This window comes from Drosophila suzukii, chromosome 3 (assembly GCF_043229965.1).
Source record: "Drosophila suzukii chromosome 3, CBGP_Dsuzu_IsoJpt1.0, whole genome shotgun sequence".
NCBI lineage: Eukaryota > Metazoa > Arthropoda > Insecta > Diptera > Drosophilidae > Drosophila > Drosophila suzukii.
Window position 1 is genome coordinate 47,494,993 of NC_092082.1, and position 25,413 is coordinate 47,520,405.

The following is a 25,413-nucleotide window of genomic DNA, read 5'->3' on the forward strand; positions in this document are numbered from 1 at the left end:
TCCTAACATAACAATAGGTATTCACTGTACTTTAGAAGACTTATACACAATTCAAAACCCACTTAAAGAAATTTTCACGAATAAATTCCTATATACAAAAATATTCGTCCAAGATGTAGAAAACTCTGAAGACAGAGCATTAATAACAGAAACAGAAACTCATTGTAGAGCACACAGGGGACTGGACGAAAATTACAAGCAAATTAATTAGCAAGACTATACTATTGGCCAAAATTGAACAAAAAACTCCAGGAGTACATAAAGAACTTTAACCACTGTCTTTCTCGATCTCTCAAAAAAATCCAAACATCGAGATGAAAAGATTCATTCATTGAAAGTTACTCTCCCAAAATAATTTATAAACCAGGATCTACCAATGTAGTTGCTGACGCCCTATCAAGAATTCAAATTAACAACCTAACGGACAGTAACGAGTCGGTCTCAGATCAAAATACTCAGCATTCTGCAGAGAATAGTTTTGAGAATGTTATACAAGAAACCCGCAAACCCTTAAACCAGTTTAAGCAACAATTGCTAATAGCAACGGGGAGGTATACAATATATGAGATGGTCAATATATTCGGAAATACCAGACATATAATAGAATTTTATAACCCGGAAAATTTGGTATCAATCTTAAGGGAATATATCCCTCCTAACATAACAATAGGTATTCACTGTACTTTAGAAGACTTATACACAATTCAAAACCCACTTAAAGAAATTTTCACGAATAAATTCCTATATACAAAAATATTCGTCCAAGATGTAGAAAACTCTGAAGACAGAGCATTAATAACAGAAACAGAAACTCATTGTAGAGCACACAGGGGACTGGACGAAAATTACAAGCAAATTAATTAGCAAGACTATACTATTGGCCAAAATTGAACAAAAAACTCCAGGAGTACATAAAGAACTTTAAAATTTGTAATAGTAACAAATATAATAGACACCCAGTACTAATTCCTATTGGTCAAGCACCCATCCCAAATAAAGAAGGAGAAAATTTGCATATCGAAATTTTTTACGCTCAGAATTTAATGTTCATTACTTGTATTGATTCATATTCAAAATACTTAGTTGTAAAGGAGATTCAAAATAAACTCAACATAGAAACCAAAATTTCAGAACTATTTCAACATTTTCCACTTGCTAAAACTTTAATGATGGATAACGAGCCTAGTTTTTCATCAACACAATTTAAATCCTTCGCACAAAGATGCGGTATTAATTTATATTTCGCAGATCCTCGCCATAGTACGTCCAATGGACAAATAGAAAGGGCTCATTCAACCCTTACTGAAATTGCTCGTTGCATCAAAGATGATTATTCTGAAGTTATAATTAGAGCAGCTCAGAAATATAACATGACTGTACATTCCATTACCAACCATCGACCGTACGATATATTATACAATAAAATCAAACATGATACTATTCCACAGTTATTAAAACAGGCACAAGAGAAAATGGTAAATTCTCACAACAAAGGTAGAAAGGAAAAGGACTATCTCGTAGGAGAAGTCATTTATGAGAAAAAACACGGGGAAAGAAAAAAGCTTAACTCTAGATATAAAAAACAAGTAGTTAAGGAGAATTTACATAATAAGGTTATCATAAACAATAGAAATCGTACGATTCATAAAGATAATCTTAAACACAGTTTGTCTTAAATTACAGAAAATGAATTCAATAATATTTGTATTATTGATAGTAGCGCCCACCAATTCCGAAATAATGGATTACACGAACCATGGTTTTTTCCTCTACAAGGATACAAAAGACATTCTTATTTATGATTCATACGCTGACCTATTTCATATAGCTAATTTAAGTTTATATAATGACATAATCAAACTCGAACCAACACACATAAACAAAAACAAGGAAGAACGCTATAGTCGAGTACCTCGGCTATCAGATACCCGTTACTCAGCTATATGGAGATATGCAAGCAGCAAAGCGAGATTAAAATGCGCCACCTACCGGCGGTATACAGATTTAAGCGTTATGGGCGTTAGAGTGGGCGTGGCAAATTTTTTTTTGGCTCAATCGATAGATATTGACGAGACCAATACATTTCAGTTAAAATTTTTTATCTAGCATGAAAATTGTGGGCGTCACAGGTTTTCGCGGTTTGTGGGCGTTAAAGTGGGCGTGGCAAACTTTTTTTTGGATCAATCGATAGGTATTGATGAGAACAATACATTTCAGCTAAAATTTTTATTCTAGTATCAAAACTGTAGGAGCCACAGTTTTGGGCGGTTTGTGGGCGTTAGAGTGGGCGTGGCACTGTGCTGAAACAAACTTGCGCTGCGTAAGAAGCTCAGGAATCTGCACGCCAAATCTCAATAGCCTAGCTCCCATAGTTTCCGAGATCTCAGCGTTCACCCGGACGGACAGACAGACGGACAGACGGACAGACGGACATGGCTAGATCGACTCGGCTAGTGATCCTGATCAAGAATATATATACTTTGTGGGGTCGGAAACGCTTCCTTCTGCCTGTTACATACTTTCCGACGAATCTAGTATACCCTTTTACTCTACGAGTAACGGGTATAATAATAATTTACAGTGGGAAATTTCCTATGATTTAGATATTATTTAAATGCTCCTCTCACAAATTTTACCAAGTAGGGCAAAAAGAGGAATTAATGAATTAGGCACCCTTTGGAAAAGGATAGCAGGGACTCCCGATCATGATGATTTGATAACGGTGCAAAACAAAATTGTTGATTTAATCCAAAATAATAACAATCAATTTGTTATTAACTCTAAATTATTTAAAGAAATAAAAACCCTATCTGAGAATCTTCAAACAGTTATTTCAAATCAAGAATTTTCATTCAGAAATCACCGTTTTCGCTCGCTCACTTACGATCTGATGAATTTAATGGATACAATTACATTAGCAAAAATAGATGTTTTCAACACCAAAATTTTAAACGCTGAAGAAATCCAAGAAATATATAAACACGAACAGAAACCTGTAGTAATTACTGACATATTAGATATATCAAAATTTAAAATCGCCATACACCAAGAACTAATTGTAATATATATAAAATACCCCATCATATGCAAAGGGAAAAATAAAATCGAACTTAGATTGCAAGAATTGAGGCAAAGTAGGAAAAGAATAATAGCAGACACATATAGATGAAACATGTGCACCTATGGCATTATTAATTTGAAATTCATCGGCATAGAAATTTAACGGAATAATAATATCATTTATATCATAATGTGAAAGCTTGTTAGCAAATGTACAGGTATTGACAAAGTTGCAAATAGTTTCCGTTTTCATTAGCTCTTTTTGATCTGGAATCTCGAAAAATTTTGTTATTTGGAACTTTACAGGCATAAATGGTATGTTCACTTTGTGAGGCATGAGTTCTGCTTTGCCTCTTTTAATTTTAAGTACTAGTTTGTTTGAAATTGTATATGCCAAAGGATTTTCATAGAGATTTTTCTCTTTTAAAAACTTTAAAAATTTATACTCGGATACTATCGGCTTAAATGGACTCTTACAGAAATCTAAAACATAATTAAGTATTTCGTATGATAAAGGTGAACTTGTCAGAGCATCTTTAACTGCACTAGCTATTGGGGCTAGCAGCTCAGCAATTTGTTTTTGTATAAACAGAATCTCATTTCTTGGCAGTCCAGGTCGAGCGTGCAAGCCACAAGAAAAATAAAAAGACTTGTCTTCAAAATTGTTTTGATAGTCTGTGATGTTAATATGTGCTAAGTTATTCTTTAAAGCGACACTTGATTTGCAATTGGAAGCTGCAGTAGCATCAGTATTATTAATTTCGAAAATATTGATTTCTTCAATGTTGTCATTTTCCGATAATGTAATCTCAGTATGCGAGTTACAAATATGTTTCTTGAAAACGCCGTATTTTAAAAAAAGTTGATCGCATCACTTAAATTTACATATTAACGGGTTGTCTATGGTCGGTTTCTTAAGTGACTTAAGTGATTTTTAAGCGTTGTATTAATTCATCCGTATACGAAAAGCTCTGACAGCACTTGAAAGAGGAATAAATTGCCAGTTTAGTAATAAAACGTTTACTTTCTCATAAAATTTAGCAAAAAAGTTAAGTTTGAAGACTTTTATATATATATATGTGCTGCTGTATGAATAACCAAGCAAATTCTGACGGTTCAGGGTATTTTAAGTTCAATGTATTAAAAATCTTAAAGCATACATCTAACGACTCTATTAAGGAGTCAAACTTATATAATGACTTATCAAAGTGTACGAAAAATCCTGTCAAATTTTCTATGCATTCACCTTCAACTATCAAAAAAGGCTGCACCGTTTCCGAGCTTATATAACACTTAATAATTAGCTGCTGAAGCTTTTCCTCATAGTCCGCAACGGAATTGATTCTGAGGACAAGACTTTCCTGCGAGTCCAGTAGTGAGAACTTCTTTCTCTTGTTGGCTCCTTTAATGACGGCCCATGAATTATTTGACACGACTGAGGTAAGTAATATAGTGTAAATGTAGTCCTTGGAATCTGTGAATAAGAATATGTTATTAGATTTTTGGTAATGGCATAATTTAGAAAAAGCCAAGCTTATCATAAGAAGATAAAATGTAACCTGCAAAAAGTGTAGATCGAATTTTTAAAAATTATATATTACCGATTGATACAGTTTTCTGAGCTGTCTTTAATAGTTTAAGACACTCTTTGTTTTGTATTTACTTTTCGTAAAAGCAAAAACCTTTTCCTTAAATGGGTCCCATTTACTAGATAAAATTCCTCTTTCTCAGGGTATAATATATATTGTTGAACGTTGATGCACTAAGAGCAGTACAAACAAGTGGCCCAAACGACACCAAGCACGTGCTTGTTACGCGCGGGCCCATTTTTATTTCGGGCAAATACGGTTCGCGAGGAAGGTACATAGAACAAATAAAGACAGGACAAAACATAAATCAACAAGATTAAAGCAAATGAGCTAAGACTTTAGTTTCTAGTACAGGGATAGAAGTTGAGGAACAAATTAAATGATATAGGTTGTTATAATTATTAGAAAGAACGCGAAAGGGCTCATGCTGACTAAAATTAGATGAACATCGAGGCAAGTTGATAGGATGGTAGTTTCGCATTAGTCTAACAGGAACATTGAAACTTAGGCGGCTTACCAAATCTACAGAATCAATATCGCCTCTGATAAGATTATTCATAAAAATAGTACCAAGCATAATTCTACGGCTTACTAGAGTAGGCAAATTAATTAATAGCAATCTACTCGAGTAAGAAGGCAACCTGACGTTTTGATCCCAGTTCAAACCACGTAAGGCAAAAAGAAAAAATTGTTTCTGTACGGACTCTATACGGTCAATGTGCACTTGATACTGAGGACTCCAAACGGAAGAACAGTATTCTAAATTAGGTCGGACAAGTGAGGTAAATAAGAATTTGGTAGTGTATGGATCATCAAATTCTTTAGACCAACGTTTTATAAACCCAAGAACACTCATAGCTTTATTTACAGTAGAGGTTATGTGGGAGTCAAATTTAAGTTTAGGATCTAGGAGAACACCTAAATCGTTTACTGAGTATATTCGGTCCAAGGACATGTTCTGAAGAGAGTAACTCATGAACGTTGGCGTACCCCTATAAAAAGTCATAACGTTGCCTTTAAGATAGTTTAAATTCAAAAGGTTGTACTGACACCATTCCTGGAATCTATTTATGTCTGACTGCAAGCAGAAAACAGATTCAATATTATTATATGAAAAACAAAGCTTAACATCATCTGCATACATTAGTACACGAGAGTGATTTACGATAGAAGGCAGATCATTTATAAACAGAGTAAACAGCAAAGGGCCTAAATGACTGCCCTGAGGCACTCCAGATGTCACGTTGATCATCTTGGAATAAAACCTCTGAGATCTACCATTCAAATAACTTGAAATTCAAGTTAACAGATTATTCGGAAACCCAAGCTGATCTAATTTGAATAAAAGAAGAGAGTGGTTAACAGAGTCAAAGGCTTTACTAAAATCTGTATATATAACGTCCGTCTGCAATTTTTTGTTAAGTCCATCTAGTACAAAAGATGTCAATTCGAGCAGGTTAGTGGTGGTCGATCTACGCTTAACAAAACCATGTTGACACGGCGATATTAAAGAGGAGCACAAATGTTGCAACTGAGAGGTAATAATGCGTTCAAATGTTTTAGGAATTGCAGACAATTTGGAGATTCCTCTATAGTTCTGAACATTAACCTTCGCACCCTTTTTGTGGAGTGGAATAATAAAAGAATCTTTCCAGATAGTAGGAAAAACAGATGATGAGATAGACAAAGTAAAAAGTTTAAGAATGGGTTTACAAATAGTTCGGGCACAAAACTTAAGAACACACCCAGGGAGTCCATCTGGCCCCGGAGAATAGGTTGGCGTTATAGTTTCTAAATCACTTAAGAGAGAACTTTCAGTGATTACAGGAGAAAAAATACAATTTGCCATGTTTAAGTGATTAGGGTAGCTAGAATTAGACCAAGAAACAGAACTATAAGTAGATTTAAAAAATTCAGCATATAAATCTGCAATTTCGGGATCCGTAGATGCCTCAATAGAGTTTAATCGTACGGATGATGGCAATGCTGAAGACTTTCGCTTAGCATTGACAAAGTTATAAAATTGCCTCGGATCCTTTGAAAATTCAAATTTACATCGGTTCAAATACATGAAATAGCAATGACTGTTAAGTACATTAAAATTAGTACGAGCCACCACATATCTTGAAAAATCGGATGGCCTACCCGACTTTTTGTACTTTTTATAGAAGTTTGTTTTTAGGTTTCTAAGTCTTTGCAACTGATTGGTAAACCAAGGTGGCCTGTCTAACTTAGGAGGAAAACTGTCAGGAACACATTCACTGAAAAAAGAGTTTAGGACACTATAAAATAGTTCCGTAGCACTTTCAATATCCAAGCAATTATATAAATTTGTCCACTTATATTGTGAAATCAAGTTGTTGAGTTTACTAAAGTCACATTTACGAAAGCATCTACATTTATTTGGAGAAAGTGAAGGAGAGAGGGTATCAACGCTGGGAAGACAAATTGTAAGTTCTAATGTGGGATGATACTGGTCTTCAGGCACAACTAGTGAGTCAATTCTAGATACAGTGACTTCAGACGGATCTAAAACAAATACAAGATCTAATTGTCTGTTTAGTGAATTACGTGTAAAGCTAACTTGCTGTAATGATAATTCTAACAGACCGTCAACGAAGTCATGGTCAGATAAAGGGGTAGAGACAAGTGAGTCATGTCAGGGAGATTGAAATCACCCAAAACAATTAAAAGATCCCTTTCGGAAATATGAGATAAAACAGTTTTTATTGCAGACGAATGTTGCTCATAAATTGTTAAGTCGGATCCAGGTGGAATATAAGAACAAGTTACATAAATAGAAAAAGATTTCAACGAAACTTTAACACCAACGAATTCTATTTCATTGGGATTAAGAAAGTATATTCTCTCCGATGATAAAGTAGAGGTAACGGCAACCAGCACCCCACCCCCCCCCTACGAGGAGAGCGATCAGTTCTATACGTATTAAAATTTTTGGCCAGAACTTCGGAGTCTGATATCTCCGGTTTCAGCCAAGTCTCAGTAAAGGCCAGAATGTCTTCAGAAAAGGCAGAGGAGTCAGCATAAAGCTTAGGTAGTTTCATATTGAGTCCCCTAACATTTTGATAGGCCAAAAATAAGCTGCTCAGTTTTTTGGCGCAGGTACAGTCGTGGAAGGCCTATTATTAGTTCTCCGTCTGTTTGGAACAAATTCTTTAATGACCAATTCATCATTAAGCCAAAAACTTTTAGAATTTAGTACATTAAATACTTCCGGAGGAGCAGATATTTTAAATGAAGATATCATACGAACATATGAAAATTTAAACTCCTCCACTGTGATGTTTTGAGATGGGAATTCCTGTTGTATAAATTCCAAAACATCTGCAGATGTGGTTTCAGGTGTTAAACGAGACACAAATAATTGCTTCCTAAATGGAACAACCGAGAGGCTCTTTCTTCCACCATTAGCAATCTGAACATCGTTCGTCTGATTATCAAGACTAGGGACTCCTATAGAGCTAACTTCACCAGTAGGCACAGAAAGCTGCATAGGGTTTGACCCCTTAGGCTGACTAGCAGAAACAGGGACTCCTCCAGAGCTTTTGGTACCTATGGGTACTGCTGTCAGAGAAACTTTAGGTGCCCCAGACCCAGTAGATGCCGACATAGCTGCCGTTACCGATCGGGTACAAATATTTGGAGCTAAGTTGGGATTTGGAACTGATGCCTTTACGGGAGCAGAATTTGAAAGAGCGGTCTTTTTGCGTTTAGGTGACCCTACTGACATTTTTTTATTATCAAGGTCCGCCTTAAACTCTTTAAAATCAGCAACTACGCTCATAAGCTTATCAAAAAGTTTCATAAAACGATCATTGGTCAGCGCAACATAGCCATCCAAATCACGGTCTATTTCAACGCAAGAGGCAAAAGTCCACGAAAAACCAACACGCAGATCAATAAAATCTTTTACTCTGCCAACAAGTCCAGTACATTTTGGATGAATGACTGTATTGCAGAGACGACAGTAAATAAAAACATCATTAGGTGACGATCCAAACTCACAATCTTTCTTGGAACAAAAAAGAGCCATTTTTACGTATTTAAATTTAAGAAAAAAAGTTGTTTATAAAACCAAAGAATCAAAAGAATTATAAATACCTCACTTAATTTGACACTGGGATCAAACAATAAAAATGTAGACACACAAAAACACAAAAGTATAAGAGCGCGAAGAGACTGCGAAAGCGAGAGAGCGCGACAGAGTGGCTGTCGACTGAGCGTGGCTTGCGAAACACAAACAAAATATACACGACAACAGTTGCGACGACAAGAAACGGGAGAGAGCCCTGCAGTACCATTCAGCGCTTATTGAGCACTCAATCACTGCAAAAAGCTCATCACTGAGCGCTCAATGAGCGCACAATTTGTATGGAACTAAGTGCTTAAATTAACATAGGCATGTCCTAGGGTTCATCAGTGCTCATAAAATAGCACGCATTGAGCGCTTTTTAGAGCACCCTTTTGAGCGCTTTATTGAGCAGCAGAAAAAGCACACGTTCAGCACATGTTGAGCGCTCGATTAAGCAGCGGAAAAAGCACACATTCAGCACATGTTGAGCGCTCATTCAAGCAGCGAAAAAGCGCATATTCAGCACACGTTGAGCGCTCATTCAAGCAGCGAAAAAGCGCACATTCAGCACACGTTGAGCGCTTAGCAGCAAATAAAATTTCAGTTGTAATTATACCCGTTACTCGTAGAGTAAAAGGGTATACTAGATTCGTCGGAAAGTATGTAACAGGCAGAAGGAAGCGTTTCCGACCCCACAAAGTATATATATTCTTGATCAGGATCACTAGCCGAGTCGATCTAGCCATGTCCGTCTGTCCGTCTGTCCGTCTGTCTGTCCGTCCGGATGAACGCTGAGATCTCGGAAACTATGGGAGCTAGGCTATTGAGATTTGGCGTAAAGATTCCTGAGCTTCTTACGCAGCGCAAGTTTGTTTCGGCACAGTGCCACGCCCACTCTAACGCCCACAAACCGCCCAAAACTGTGGCTCCTACAGTTTTGATGCTAGAATAAAAATTTTAACTGAAGTGTATTGTTCTCATCAATACCTATCGATTGACCCAAAAAAAAGTTTGCCACGCCCACTTTAACGCCCACAAACCGCGAAAACCTGTGACGCCCACAATTTTCATGCTAGATAAAAAATTTTAACTGAAATGTATTGGTCTCGTCGATACCTATCGATTGATCCAAAAAAAAATTTGCCACGCCCACTCTAACGCCCATAACGCTTAAATCTGTATACCGCCGGCAGGTGGCGCATTTTAATCTCGCTTTGCTGCTTGCATATCTCCATATAGCTGAGTAACGGGTATCTGATAGCCGAGGTACTCGACTATAGCGTTCTTCCTTGTTTTTATTTTTATTTGTTTATTTTAAAATTTGAGCTCGGGGGTTTCCGGTGTTATCGGGGTCGCTGGCACCTCCTTCTCAGCATCTGGTGCCGGCGTTGCCTTTTTTTTGGTACAACTCAAGTTTTTAACGCACCGCATTGCCTTCTGCAGCGCCTTTTCGGGAGGCTCCGAGGGATCCACCAGGGCGATTGCATCTAGTATTAGAAAAAAATTAGTTTTAAAAATAAAACAAGACGAGAATAAAAACGAGTGACCGAAAGTAATCGTTATTTGTAAGATTTATTTATAATAAAAGAAATGTTATGTTTGGCATTCAATGTAAAAATCCCTCATAAGTTATAAAAACAAACATCTCTTATTTTTGGTCCCTAGGAACTTAGCACTCAATAAGATTTTCAAATTTTTTCACAGATTCATTCATTTGTTTATTTATATGCATCGTTTGTTGTTTTTCACGTCAAAAATTAATATTTTTCACAGCTATTTATTTTCCGCCACGTGTTTTTTTGTTAGTCTTCTATTTTCCATTTTTTCAATATACTTTAACTTGTTTTTACTCCCACTGATTAAATAAATATTGGTCTGCGACAGACTTACCTGGGAATCGTATAGGTATCACTTTTAAACCACTGGTTTTTTTTATTTAACTACCTTAATTGCGTGCAATTCTAACTCCTTCACATAAGTAAACCCAAGTGAAAAAGACGAAAAAAGTCGCGTGCCTTCCAGAAAAACAACAAGCAACAACAACAACGGTTCCGCTAATCCGTTGTTGCTCTGTTTTTTTGGCATGTCCCGTTTGGTCTCTGCATCTTGCACATAAAAGCAGGGTATTTATAGACATATCCGACTATGCAAATCGGTTTATAAAAATATATTCTTAAAACTTCACATATTATTAAATAATATTAATAAACCTATAAATTTGTTTAAGAAATACAAATATTTTAAAACAGAAACCTTTTATTTTAAATGGTTGTTTTATCATTTACGAACAAATGTCGCATTATTCAAAAGGCAAGGGTGCACAAAAGTCTATATATTTTAGTTGCTGGGCCTCCTTCCCATCACACACACTTTTCCGTCTGAGACATGGCGAGAGAGGGAGAGCCCAAAATTACTTTTTGTGCGTTCTCTTTGCGGACCCGACTGAGAGCACGTCGCTTTGCCGCCGTTGCGCTCAGCTCTGCCGGCGTCGCTGGCTTCTCTGCCGACGTCGCAGTCGGCTTCGTGATGATTGGGCGCTTAACTCAATTGTGGAACTGCAGGGAAGCGACGCTAAATCGACGATGTTGAAATCAATTTGTATCTTTAAAGAAAAAGTTAAGTAGTTTTATAAGTTTCGAGTAGGTTGTTTTAAATATAAAGATTTAGATACATAAACGAATAGGAGATTTGGATCACAAAATGGTATACAAATGTACGGAATAGAAATGAAAACAAGTTACCAAGTCTGGAGCACGGCCACTCCTTTAGAAATTGTGGACCATCCAGCAATTCGATGTCTTTTTTGCGTTGGGCATGGGATTCCCTCCATTTCTGACACACAGAGACCCAATCGGAAATTTCCCGCTTTAACAAAGCAAAGCTTGTTCTGTCAGCAAAACTACTGGCTTGGGACACAAGATCGGATTCCTGTAATGGACCGGATCGACCGCGCTTCAAAAGCTTTGACCTTAGATTTGCGTACTTCCAGTACAGTTTTCCTGCAGGATGCTTCTGTATAAGGTTTCGGGGCCTGTAGTAAACGTCCTGGAAGAAATTAATAAGGACCTAAATAACTTAAAGAAGAACAGATTTGTTAAGCCAAAACACAATTTAAAAACATTGATAGTGTTTAGATCTAGAACAAGGCACGGTCACAACTTACTCTCCAGTTCTTCTCCGAGGGAAATACCGCCACGATTTGGTCCACAATATCAGCAAAATCTCTTTGATCCATCGTTAAGGTGTTTTTTAGGTTGTATTGCTCGAGGAGAAACCTTCCCCGTGGATACCCCTTCAAAATGTCTGCAACCTGTTAAAAACAATAATAAGACAGGTCGACAATTAAAAAGCCCAAGATTAAACGCTACAAGATCTGAAAGAATTTTACCTGTAGGCGACCACAGACTTGGATACTTTCCCTCACGTCACAGTTTGAAAAAAATCGTGGTCAAAGTATAAATTAGCTCAGTTGCTATAAAGACTTCGACCAATACTTTCTTTAAACTGTGGTGTGAAATCCGTAAAATCCTTTCAGATTATGTAGCGTTTAATCTTGTTAAAAAGTAGTTAGGTTGTTAAATATAATTTTAAATCTTACCAATTTGGGTTTCGCAGCACCTGCAATGGGGTTCTCTTGGTCTTGTTCCTCACCTGAGTCTTCACCGAAATTTTATTAAAAGAAATGTTAGAATATAATATTAAAAACTCTTTTTTTCCATACATACCTGTGATTTTTGCCACCCTAACAGTTTTCACCGAAACTCAGCTCGAATACCTATATTGCCAATAGCATCCTTTATGTCGTCCGCTGTCAAAAATTTGAGAGACTTAAAGGTCACACCTTTACCTGCCAAAGAATTGATTCACAAAAAATGTATTTTAAAAAAAGAGAAACTTACGATTTAACTCTTCAAAAACTTCGGGCAAGCCAAAGGAGACGAGCAAACTTTGCAGATGGAGTTCGTCGTTTTCGTCCATCTTTTATATGTGTAAAGGAATGTTGTTAGATTTTTATAAATTCGAATTTATGTGCAAATATAATAATTTTTCGCATTTTCGATTTTATTGAAATTTTTTACGTACACTAGTCGGCATAAGTATTTTGAAAAAGCAAAAGTTAAATATACTCATAATTTGAACTTACTTCTTGTAAACTTTGGCATAAGTGGAAATGTCGCAATGGTGCTTGAAGACCATTGCGAGGTCGTATTGGACCTTGACGGTTCGCTGCGTTGCACTCGTATTCCCACCTGTTGGTCGTTGCTGGATAATATTCCAGGATTCTATGTACGTCGTAAACGCCGTACGGTCTCGATCCGTACCTCATGTGGCCCTGTTATAGATGGTCTGCGTTATCCTCCCAATCGGAGTGTGACGGTCCACGACGGCTCCTTCATCCTTCTTCCTAACAATCGTTTTGCTGTTGTTCGATTGGCTGTGCTTGCCGTTACTTTGCGTGGTCCTCCAGTGCCGGACGCCGATCCGTTCGAGATGTATTACGACTCCGCTAGTGATTCGGGTCATGAGTAGTGACCTCCCCCCCCCTTTTTTTTTTTTTTGATTTACTTGATAACTAAATATATTCTTATCGTTATGAACTTTTGTCTCTCTTTTTGTTCTTTTTCATTCTGTGGTCGTCAGCGTTTTCACCCGACTCATAGGTATTGGGGAAGTGACGCTTTGTTCCGAGCCGTTCTCTTGTTGACATATTCTTGTATGTTTACCTTTTCTGATGAGTAGACAAATTGCTGCTAGCAACAGTAATATTACGAGCCCTGCCGCAATGGAGATTGGGTTAACGTAGTTCACCTGCGTATTCGTGGTTGCCTCCGACTCCCCTCTGTCTAGCTGCTCCTGAAGTTGATGGAGTTCTCCCTGCAGATGCTTTAGACTGCTCGTTGTATTGCTACGTATGGTCGTGTATTGCTGCTTCTCCTGTATTGGACTCTTGAACGAATGAGTAATAATTGTAGCTGGTTTTTTCTCTATTGTCGATCTTAACGCTGGGCGTCCCTGTAGTGTAACCACTGGACTTCTTGCAATGCAGTCCGCATTCATTGTCACGATTCCATTATTATGCACTTGTATTTTTCCTCGTTCCTCCCCGCACACATAGGTTAATGTTACTTCTTGTGTTGTAGCAAAAATCCAAGCATTTGGAGCATCAAGAGGGTACCATATGCTTGTCGTGTTAATCCTTTCGGGTTTGCAGCTGGATTTTTGTTCAGATTGAACGGCTGCTAGGGCGCATTGGAACTGTTCGTGCGCGGGACCCAACGTCGTTTGTTTTATATTGCACAGCATTGGTCCCTTTGACATCTTCGTGCATTGGTTCAGCTCTTCCACAGTAAGTGCGAAGTGTCGATCTCGATGATCACTAATCGCTAGATATTTGGTCTCTGTCTCCGTTGCGATTATGTGATCTTGGGTGGCTACTGGAATTGGCGTTAATTGATACACGTCGTACTCTTCTTCGTCCACTAATGGTATTTTAGTATGAAATATGAGGGTGTTGTCCAATTCCTGGACTTCTGATACCATCACTTGATAGATATCATGCATAGTCTCATGTGTAACAGGTAGTCGCCTCCCTTTCGGGAGATGGGCCTGTATGTTTATAAGCTCCCTTTTCAGCTGACTTACGGAGATTAATGCTGGGCTGACTATGCCCCTTTTTAACCCGGTTACGATGTTGATGACTGCCGTCTGGGTCCTCTTGATATGCCCTGCTATTAATGTTAGTTCTGATGACACCTGCGCTATGTTCCCAGTTCGTATGGTATTTTCGAGGTCTGAGACGTGTGTTTCCATGTGTCTTATCCTGCGTTCCATTTCATCATTACTCGTTCTCATCACGTTTATGGTGCTGTCTAAGATAGACGTCTGATTCCTGAGTAAATGCGTGTTGTGCAATTCCTTAGCTTGGATTTTTCGGATGACCTCTTCCATATTCTGCGCATACTGAGAGTCTAAAACTCCAAATAGCCCGTTGGCGAGATTTCCTACCAGATTCAGGGCTCCTCTCCGTTGTCGCTGATGATTGAACAGCTGTTGACCATCGTATAGCTCGCTGGCCTCTTGTTCGAGCACCTGTATTATCGTTGGACATGACCCGCCTCGTAGGCACCAGGTTGATAAATCTTCAATACTTTTTTTAAACGCAGTGATCTCCTGCGCTAACAGCCGTAGATCAAAATATGATATGATCGTCCATTCTGCGGACATCAGAGCTATTCTATTCCTTAATTCTACATATGTTCCCGTATTGTTAGGTAATGGACCTACCGTTACGGGAAGTTCAGCCATGATTGGGACGGCTTGAGTGGCGTTGGCAATGGCCAGCAGCACTATGAATTGGAACATAACCTTGGGGATCTTCTGACACCCTTTGTCACTTCTTCGGGTGCCCTTTGATTGTCTAGTGGTAGCACAGCCAGCCGATGAATCGCTCTCGTGCATTCTCCTGCTGATGTCCGGATGCTGACGACTCGGATTGCACCGTCCTTTCCTGCGTGTACCGTCACTATTCTCCCAAGTGGCCACTGTAATGGTGGCATGTTGTCTTCCTTTATTACCACTAGGTCTCCTACGGCAACCGTCTTGTGCTTTTTTGTCCATTTTGATCGGATTTGTAGTTCCTGCAGGAACTCGTGGCTCCATCTTTTCCAGAAGTCCTGTCTGACCTTGTCTATTTGTTTCCATCTTGTTACTAGACCCGATCGTACCTCCTTGTTATGAATGTCGGGAGATGCGGTTATTGGTCCTCCGATCAAGAAGTGCCCTGGAGTCAATGCAGACAGGTCGCGTGGGCTGGAAGAAATGGGAGTAAGAGGCCGTGAGTTTAGTATTGCCTCTATGTCGATAATCACTGTTTCTAATTCTTCATATGTTAAATCTGCCGTTGACACCGTGCGGATCAACAAATGCTTTGCTGATTTCACTGCCGCCTCCCACAGTCCTCCGATATTAGGTGCCCGTGGTGGAATAAAATGGAATTCTGTTCCTAGCTGCGAGCATGTTTTAGTAATTGTCTCTCGAGCTTCATCCGAGTATATCGTGGTTTTTAACTCTCGTAACTCGTTCTTCGCCCCGACAAAATTCGTGGCGTTGTCACAATAGATGCTCTTCCCGACTCCTCTCCTTCCATTAAATCTTTTAAGTGCTGCCAAGAATGCTTGAGTGGTTAGATCTGACACCACTTCTAAATGTACTGCTTTGGTGGTGAAACAACAAAAAATGGCTAAATAGACCTTATGGGGTTTCTTTCCTCGGATTTTGTAGTGCACAAAAAATGGTCCGCAGTAATCCACCCCACTAATATTAAACGGTCTTGTAATTTGTACCCGATCGGTTGGTAGCGGACTCATGATCTGATTTAACAACCTTGGTCGAGCTCGGCAGCATGTGATGCAGCGTCGTACTGTCGTCAATGCAAGTTGTTTTCCCTTGATCGTCCAAAATTGTTGTCGCGTGTTTGCCAACAGTGCCTGCGGGCCACAATGCTTAAGCTGCCGATGCTTGTTCTCAAATATGAGCCGTGTTATTTCGTGACCTGCTGGCAGCAACATAGGATGTTTTTCATCGAATGCTAGACTTGAATTCTGGAGTCGTCCTCCTACCCGCAGTACCTTGATATTGTCCAGAAACGGGTCTAATGACCGATAAGGATCTGATACTGCCACACAACCGTTCTTCTGCAACTGCGTTATGGTAGGCTGGAATGCTATTCCTTGTATCTGTCGTATTATTCGTTGTAATGCCCTTGCTCGTTGTTCCGGAGTTATTTGTCCTGTTTCTCTCTGATTGCCTGGTCGACAATTGTTTCCAAACCGCAACATCCAGGCTGTTATTCCTACCAGCGTGTCAAATGACCCGTGGTGACTGATTTCCGTGGTCCAATCATTGATTTTGATTAGACTCAGGACGTGATTGGTTATAGCACGTTGTTCTGGGTCCTTCGCGTTCAGCATCTGCTTAGTCTGTTGTTTCCAGGTTTCTTGGTTAGTTGTTAGAAATGACGGATTAAACCACAACTACTTATGTTTAAGCTGTGTTGCTGAACATCCTCTCGACGCAAGGTCTGCTGGATTGTCTTCTGATGCTACATGCACCCATTGCTCCGGATTTGATAGTTCATGAATCCGAGCAATTCGGTTTGCTACGAACGTATGAAATGATGATGCTGTTGCGTTTATCCATGCTAACACTATTGTAGAATCCGTCCAATATTGGACTTCATCGATCTTTATCCGTAGATCCCTTTTGATTCTTTCTGCTAGCTCAGCTCCTAGGACCGCTGCACATAATTCTAGTCTAGGCAATGTTTGTTTTGCTAGGGGCGCCACTCGTGATTTCGCGCATTGCAGCTTACTTACTATTGGACCGGCGGATGTTATCGTACGAAGATAAGCAGCCGTCCCATAAGTGACTTCTGACGCATCAGAAAATGTATGCAGTTGGATGGCTGCTGGGTGTACCTCTGGAAGCGGATGCCTGGCGACCTCAATGGTAGCCAATACCTGACTATCATTTCGAAATGCCTGCCAATGGGTTGTATCTTCCTTGTCTAATTCAGTATCCCAGTCTAACGATTTTTGCCATAGTTTCTGCATAAATATTTTTGCTGCTGTCGTTATGGGGCATAGTAGCCCTAGTGGATCAAATATTTTGGCTAATTCAGAGCACACAACTCGTTTTGTGACCGTCCCTTGTTCGTATGGCGTCGCGCGTCCTTGGAGTTTATCTTCCTTAGGATTCCACACTATCCCTAGTGTTTTTATCGTTGCATCCGAGAGTTTGCTGAAATCGAGGTCCAACGCCTGGTCGTCCCTTGAAATATCCTTAAGTAACTCTGGGTGATTTGCGCACCACTTCCTCAATCTTAGTTTTGCCGACCCTAGAATTGCACAAATCTGATCTCGTTGCCGTATTGCTTCCTCCAGCGTGTCGGCTCCTGATAAGCAATCGTCGACATATAAGTTTTGCTGAATGGCGTCCGCGCCTAGCTGCTGGCTTGTCGGCGCTCTCTGTGCCAGATGTTGTAAACATTTTGTTGCTAAGTAAGGTGCACATGCAGTGCCGTAGGTCACCGTATTCAAACGGAAGTAACGCATTTTCTCTAGTGGGTTTCGTCGCCATATGTACTATGAGTTGATAGCCCTTGTCTTGAGGATGAACCCAGATTTGTCGATACATTTTCTCTACGTCTGCTGTGAACACAAATCGGTGAGTCCGGAGCCGTAATAAAATTGATAGTAAATCACTCTGAACTGTTGGCCCGACCCTTAGGATGTTGTTAAGGCTCTTTCCTGTTGAGCTAGGAGCCGAAGCGTCAAAGACCACTCTTAATTTTGTGGTGGAGCTGTCTGGCTTTAGGACACAATGGTGGGGAACAAAATAATGATTCCTTGGTATACTGGAAAGCTGTACCTCCGTCATGTGGTTTAAACGTTCATACTCATCCATAAAACTCACGTATCCTTCTAGCATTGCTGGATCCCGTTCTAACCGACGTTCTAGGCTGGAAAATCTCCGTTGAGCCAACGCTAATGTTTTTCCTAGCTCCCTTGGATTTTCTTCGAACGGCAATCTTACCATTAGTCGTTGATCCGGGCAGATTTGAAAATGTTCTTCACAAAGCCTCTCTTGGACTGTCATTGCTGGTACCTCCGTGTTAAACGTATCTAGCTTCCAAAATTTTTCCAGAGCTGGTAATGGATCCTCCCGTGTTATTGTCATGACATTTCCTGACATGGCTGCTGGCACTCGTCGCCTCACTGCGCCGAACACAATCCACCCAAGATGACGAAGATCCTTGCGCCGTTTCTCCAATTCCTGAGATACCTTGTGATGTGCTGAAGGTGGGGATAGCAAGTTGGTCCACCATCCTTCTGGACATGAGATTAAGCTGAAAGCCAAGGTCGATGACTGCGCGACAATTTTCTCGCCTTGCGGTTTGTCCTTGTATTGCCACAATGGCTGTGGGGAGTAATACGTACGGGTTTGGCGGTTGGCTGAGGGTCAACGCAGACACCTTGTTGACCATTGGGGTCTGCAGATTTGGATCTGAAGTATCCATCGCTTGCAATGGTTGATCTATGGTAGCAATGGCAACAACCGGCGCCGTGGATTCTGGATGTTTGTGCAACATGGAATGATGCCGTTGACGGCAAAAGCGACAGGTCATTGGCGACGGGCAGCTGTTTGTCTTATGGTAGTTTGACAGACAATTGGCACAGCCTGCAATCTTCGTCATTGCCTGCCGACGTTCTTCCGGACTCATTCTTCGAAACATGTTGCAGGATAAGGGCCGGTGTGTGGCTATGTTGCAAATTTTACAAATGTTATCTCGTGATACCAATGTTTTGGGTTGAGCGTCCAGTGTTTTGCAACATGCCGGATCGCCGTTCTAAAAAGGCTAAAACACTTTCCAGCAACGGGACTTCTGTTGGTGAGTTGGCTGAGTCTTCGAGAGCGGCTAACGTATACTGATCTAGTTTCCGCCGCACTAAGAACCCTATAATTGGATCCCAGCTCTTTGTGCAGATTTCCAGGTTTTTTAGAGTACTCATTGAATTCTTGATGTAAGGCCCTGAGCTGACGTGAAGAGCCATCTATAGGTTTATAATCAACGATTTTTGCTATGGCGGCGAATACTAGTATCTTTCCGTTCTGGTACCTGGCCTTTAAGCGCAACCAGGTGTCGTCATAGCCACCCTGTGAGAAGGCTGTGTCTGTCAAGACGTTCCTCGCTTCACCACGAAGAGAGCTTTGTAGAATATGTAGTTTTTGGCTGGCCGAATATGGTTTACTAACTACTACTGCTAACTCTACAAAAAGGTCATGGAACCGTGGCCAGTCTAGATACTCGCCATTGAATTCTGGAATGCTAATTGGCGGCAATGCCAAGTTTAGGCTCATTGGCGCATCGTTTTCTCGAAGCAGGTTCATTTCGTATTCTTCATATAACGTGTGGAATTGGGCTAGCTCTGCTTCTGCCCGAGCTGCGGCCCCAGGTGTGCTATCCAATTCATCGTGGGCTTGCCTCAGTAATGCCCAATGGAGATCCAGGTGCCTTTGTAGGGCTGGGGTGACGGTTGGAGCGTTTGAGGCTAATGTTAGTGATGATTCCAATTCGTTGCATCTTCTCTGCAACTGTCGAATTACCGTGTCAATTGTGGAGCTTCCCTTTACTTGCTCTCCTGTTGTGATCTTGATGTTCGCTGAGGTTCGTCTGGGGGCCTTTGGGGTATCGCTTCCAGTCGGTATGTTGTCCAGGAAGACCCTTTGATATTTTTCAACCAGCTCCTTAAGCGCTGTTAGTCGTGAGGAGTATTCACTTCCCGTGGGTAGTGCCGCTTGCTGGACCTCTTCATCCAGATCACAAAATTGTTGCCAGAGCTCCTTTAGTTGTTCTAATCTACCGACATAATAGCCTTCTCGGAGGCGTCTGTCGGCAGAATCCTTGCCGTTATTCTTTATAAGCTGTTGTATTTTTCCTTGCAGCTCGTTTTGGTCGTCTAACAATCGATTGTGTAAATCGATTCTGGTTTGGTTTGTCTGCTCAATGAATGAGGTCGACATAGTGCAGGTATTCAGTAAGTTTTTGCTGACTGCGGTTCTTAAGCTAAGCTTGACAGGTGTTTGTGTAAGAAAGTCTTACCTGTGCAAACCGGCGTGTGTGTTGCCTATGTGGAAGGCGGATGCTGAAGTGTGATCCTTTGTTGGTAAAGGATCACGTCGGGGTCACCAACGTTCTTGCCCAAGTCAGATGGACAAGGTCGGGTCTCTCCGCGGGACGAGGAGGGGTATAGACGCTCGTCGCGGGCACGGGGACCCTGTTTCTTGCAGTCGGATCGCGTCGCGACACGGGTGACTATGGGTGTCACGGTGCCGGACTGTGTGAGTAGGGGTGCCGGATACTCGTGTAACCGGGGTCAACAGTGTGTTGAGGTCACGCCGCGGGATCAGGAGGATAATGGCACACCTGTCGCTAGCACGGGGACACTAGAGAACACAGGACGATTCGCGTCGCGACACAGATAGCTAAGGGTGTATGGTGCCGGACCACAGGCGATCGATGAGCTGTGTTAAGGTGAGTTGACAAGAGTCTTTACGTTATGAAGTAAGAAGACTTGTGAGTGTTTAGATTTGTAACTGACTTTATTGAGCTGTCGATCAGAGCTTAAATACTATCATGACCCGGAACTTGGGTGCCTATATTAACTGACATGTTACGCCTCATATTGGGTTCACCTACATTTTATCGTCTACGCTGCAATGTCAGCGGTATGCTGCTTGTGACTGCTGACCCACTGACCGTCGTGACCGGAGGTCCCATACTTGCAGCGTCGGCACTGTATTGTGCTGCCACTATGCGCCTGGTCGCTGTTCCGTATAAGTTGCATTGGTCGTATGTTCGGCTCGCTGACCACTTGCAACTCCGTCGTGTTGGAGATTGCGTGCGTTTGACCCGTGTTCGTAACCATGCTAGATCGATCCGAGTTACCTTGGTTACGAACAGGTAATTTAGTGTTTTTCTTCTCGTGCATTCTACTCCTTTTATATAGTTAGGTCGGGTTTTCACTTAATTTCCTTTCATATTCTTCATTTCTTTCGCGTATTTTTTATCCACTTCATGTTTATTCTTTTCTTGTTTTAAATATAATGCTCTATTATCTATTATCACGAAATATAATAACGCGCACAACAAAGAAGAAACTCAAAAAGAAAAAAAGGCGACAAAAAAAAACGTGGACATGCACATGCCTTAATATTAAGTAATTATTGTATTTTTATTTGACTCACCTTTTTGCTGTACTTTTCACTTTCTTACTTCACTTAAATGAATACTTCTCTAAAACTCTCAAACTCTCTCTCTCTAAAAACTCTAACTCTATTAATCACTTTTACATCCGATCAGGAGAACCGCTTGCTTCGAAGTGATCGCGGGATTCGCTACAAAGCGGAGTGTCAAAATATTTCGTATATATGTACATACATACATATGCATGTGTGCAAAAAGGACGGACAAAATCTGTTGCGTGCCGTTACTTCACAATAGAGGTCAAAGTAATGGGGAAGAATATAAGAAAATATGTACAAATAAGTCCTTAAGTTTAATAACTTGTATATGTCAATTTAGTAATATTTATTTAATTTTATTATATTTATATAATATAAGAACATATCTTATTGTCAAAACATCGGTACACAAGAAATATTTATGTTCTTATGCAATGTACAAATGCGAATGGAAGAAGAAGACGCTCTTGCGTTTGCCGTTTTGCTATGCACATTGTGCCGTTGGTTTTAGTTTTTGGTTACGGCCCAGCGTTTACAATGCACGCACACTTTTTCTTTGGCTAAGCATGTTTTTGTACTTTTAATAGTAAATTACAAAGCCAAATCTTATGATAATTGTCATGGAAATAGAAAGAGGCTGCCGGTGGTTGGGCAGCCTTAACAAACCCACTCGTGGTTGGGCAGCCTTAACTAAAACCCTATTCTGTAAATATTTAAGCTGTTTTTCTTTTGCAAGCTATTAATAATTTAAATTATGTTTTGTATATGGGTCACAAATTTAATACATATGTACATATATGTAATTTGATTTCTAATTTACAATTATTTGGTCAAATACAAATTGTAAAAACGTTCTATATTCAAAATAAAAGAGTTCATATACCGAAGAGAAAGGAGAAAATCTCGAGCGCCCTGGTCAACAAAATTGTTGCGCAGACCGGAGACGGAAACTTTTATGTTGTTCCGGTCACAAAAGGGGATATCCATGAAACCAAGCTTCAGACCGAGCAGTATCCAAATACCTGGAGGAAGCTAGGAAAAGCTACTACACGTACCAACTAAAAAGCAGCAAGGGCCTGCAAGTGGTAATAAAAGGAATTGAGCCCGACGTAACCGCCAAGGAAGTTATCGATGCTCTCAAGGAAAAAGGGTTTTCTGCAAAGAACGTCAGTAACATTATAAACAGGAAAAAAGAGCCGCAACCACTCTTCAGGGTCGAGCTGGAGCCAGACAGCAGAGTCTTGAAGAAAAATGAAGTGCACCCCATTTATAACCTGCAATACTTATTGCACCGAAGAATTAACGTGGAAAAGCCACATAAAAGGAACGGCCCAGTGCAATGCACAAATTGTCAAGAGTATGGACACACCAGGGCATACTGTTCGCTTCGAACAGTCTGTGTAGCTTGTGGAGACTTCCACAATTCGGCTAACTGCCCTGCCAACAAAGAAGACCCCAAAAAGAAAAAATGAGTTAACTGCCAAGGTAACCACACGGCAAACTACAGGGGCTGTCCGGTCTACAAGGAGATGAAGAACCGCATGCGAAAAGTGATAGCAACGCGTCATCAGAATACCCAAAATGCGTACACTTACTCGCGTACGACGCCGGAAGTATTTTTCGGCACGGCTGCAAGATCCTCCTTTGGTCAACTAAATACCCAGAAGGGATTCTCATACGCCGATGCCCTTCGATCGGGGACGGAAAACCCACTCCAATCTAATCTAGGAAACGCTCAGCAGATCCAAGAACAGTCGCAAAGCACTCTGGAAACTATGATGGTCACCATGCAACAAAGTATGATGGAACTCATGTCATTCATGAAAACGACCATGCAAACACTGGTTCAAAACCAGAACATGGTGTTACAGCTAATGGCAGCTAAGCAGTCTAAATAATCATATGGCAAATCTACGAATAACAATGTGGAACGCCAATGGCGTTTCACGGCACAACCTTGAAGTAACACAGTTCCTGAATGAAAATCACATCGACATTATGCTACTGGTAGAGACGCACCTCACAAACAACTACAACTTCCAAATAAGAGGCTACACTTTCTACCGCACAGACCATCCAGATGCACCACTTTCACCAAAGGTTTTCAACTAATTATTGCAAGCCACGTCTATCAAAGTGCAGTCAGGCAACGGAAACCTCACCATAGCCGCTGTCTACTGCCCGCCTCGCTTTACAATTTCTGAAGGACAATTCATGGACTTCTACAACTTGCTTGGAGACCGCTTTATAGCTGCAGGGGACTATAATGCCAAACACACGCACTGGGGATCACGCCTTGTGACTCCCAAAGGAAGGCAATTATACAATGCAATCATAAAACCGAACAACAAATTAGACTATGTTTCCCCTGGCAGCCCCACATACTGGCCAACAGACCCCAGGAAAGTTCCAGACCTAATAGACTTTGCGGTGACAAAAAACATTCCCCGCAGATCACCCCCTTAGGCTGACGTCGCACAGAACCAACTGGTTAAAATATAAAAAGTATGTAAGCTCACACATCAAATTAACCCCTCACTTCAACATCGAAGCGGACATCGACTGCTCTACCGGTGCTCTTGAAGAAGTATTCGTGGAGGCAGCCACTATCTCAACACCACAAGGCAGGGACGTGCAAACCAACCACTTCAAAACTAATCTGCAAATTGAACGGTTAGTCCTAGAAAAGAGGCGCCTGCGACGTGCCTGGCAAACCAACAGATCGCCGTCATCAAAACATCGTCTTAAGGAAGCCACTCGCTCACTAAATCGAGCTCTAAAGCAAGAAACAGAAAATGCACAGCTGCACAGCTATCAGATACCCGTTACTCAGCTAAATGGAGATATGCAAGCAGCAAAGCGAGATTAAAATGCGCCACCTACCGGCGGTATACAGATTTAAGCGTTATGGTCGTTAGAGTGGGCGTGTCAAATTTTTTTTTGGATCAATCGATAGGTATTGACGAGACCAATACATTTCAGTTAATATTTTTTATCTATGGAACAATCGAACAAGTTAACAGAATAACATCAGAAATACGCACAGCCTTTGAGCATCGGGAATACTGCAGCGCAATATTCCTCGATGTATATCAAGCCTTCGATCGAGTATGGCTAGATGGCCTCATGCACAAAATCAAAACACACTTACCTGATTACACTCACAAGCTTTTTGAGTCGTATCTATACAACAGGACCTTCGCAGTAAGGTGCAATACAACAACATCCGACGACTACATTATTAAAGCAGGAGTCCCGCAAGGAAGCGCGCTAGGGCCTACTCTGTTCCTCCTATACACAGCCGATATTCCCACGAACGAGCAGCTAACAACATCTACCTTCGCTGACGACACCGCAATTTTAAGTCGCTCGAGGTGCCCAGGCCGAGCCACAACACAGCTAGCAAACCACCTCCTCGTAGTAGAGAGGTGGCTATCTGATTGGCGGATTAAAATAAATAAACAAAAATGTAAACACATAACGTTTACTCTCAACAGGCTAACATGCCCTCCGCTATCATTGAATAACATGCAGATTCCCCAAGTCAACGATGTAACGAATCTCGGCGTCCACCTTGCCACGCCCACTCTAACGCCCATAACGATTAAATCTGTCTACCGCCGGTAGGTGGCGCATTTTAATCTCGCTTTGCTGCTTGCATATCTCCATTTCCCTTTGAGTAACGGGTATCTGATAGTCGAGGTACTCGACTATAGCGTTCTTCCTTGTTATTTTTATTTTTATTTAAATGGAAGGTTTTAATATTTAATATGACTATGCATGGGAGTAAAAAAACTCAAATAAAAATATATTTAATTTCACTTCGCGTTTTTTTACCAGTGTATATATGTCAGAAAACACCGAAGC

General features: G+C 40.7%; 1 protein-coding gene across 1 annotated transcript; it reads right to left on the bottom strand.

Annotated features, from left to right (window-relative positions):
• Nucleotides 1-11,202: 11,202 nt before the first annotated feature.
• Nucleotides 11,203-12,730, bottom strand: LOC139353202 (uncharacterized). Its single transcript, XM_070996709.1, has 6 exons — nt 12,642-12,730; nt 12,468-12,589; nt 12,341-12,399; nt 11,906-12,052; nt 11,484-11,787; nt 11,203-11,344 (listed from the first exon to the last, which is right to left on the bottom strand). Exons 4-6 carry the CDS (start codon nt 11,975-11,977, stop codon nt 11,334-11,336), a joined length of 387 nt encoding a protein of 128 aa, XP_070852810.1. The 5' UTR covers nt 11,978-12,052; nt 12,341-12,399; nt 12,468-12,589; nt 12,642-12,730; the 3' UTR covers nt 11,203-11,333.
• Between the last annotated feature and the right edge of the window lie 12,683 nt (nt 12,731-25,413).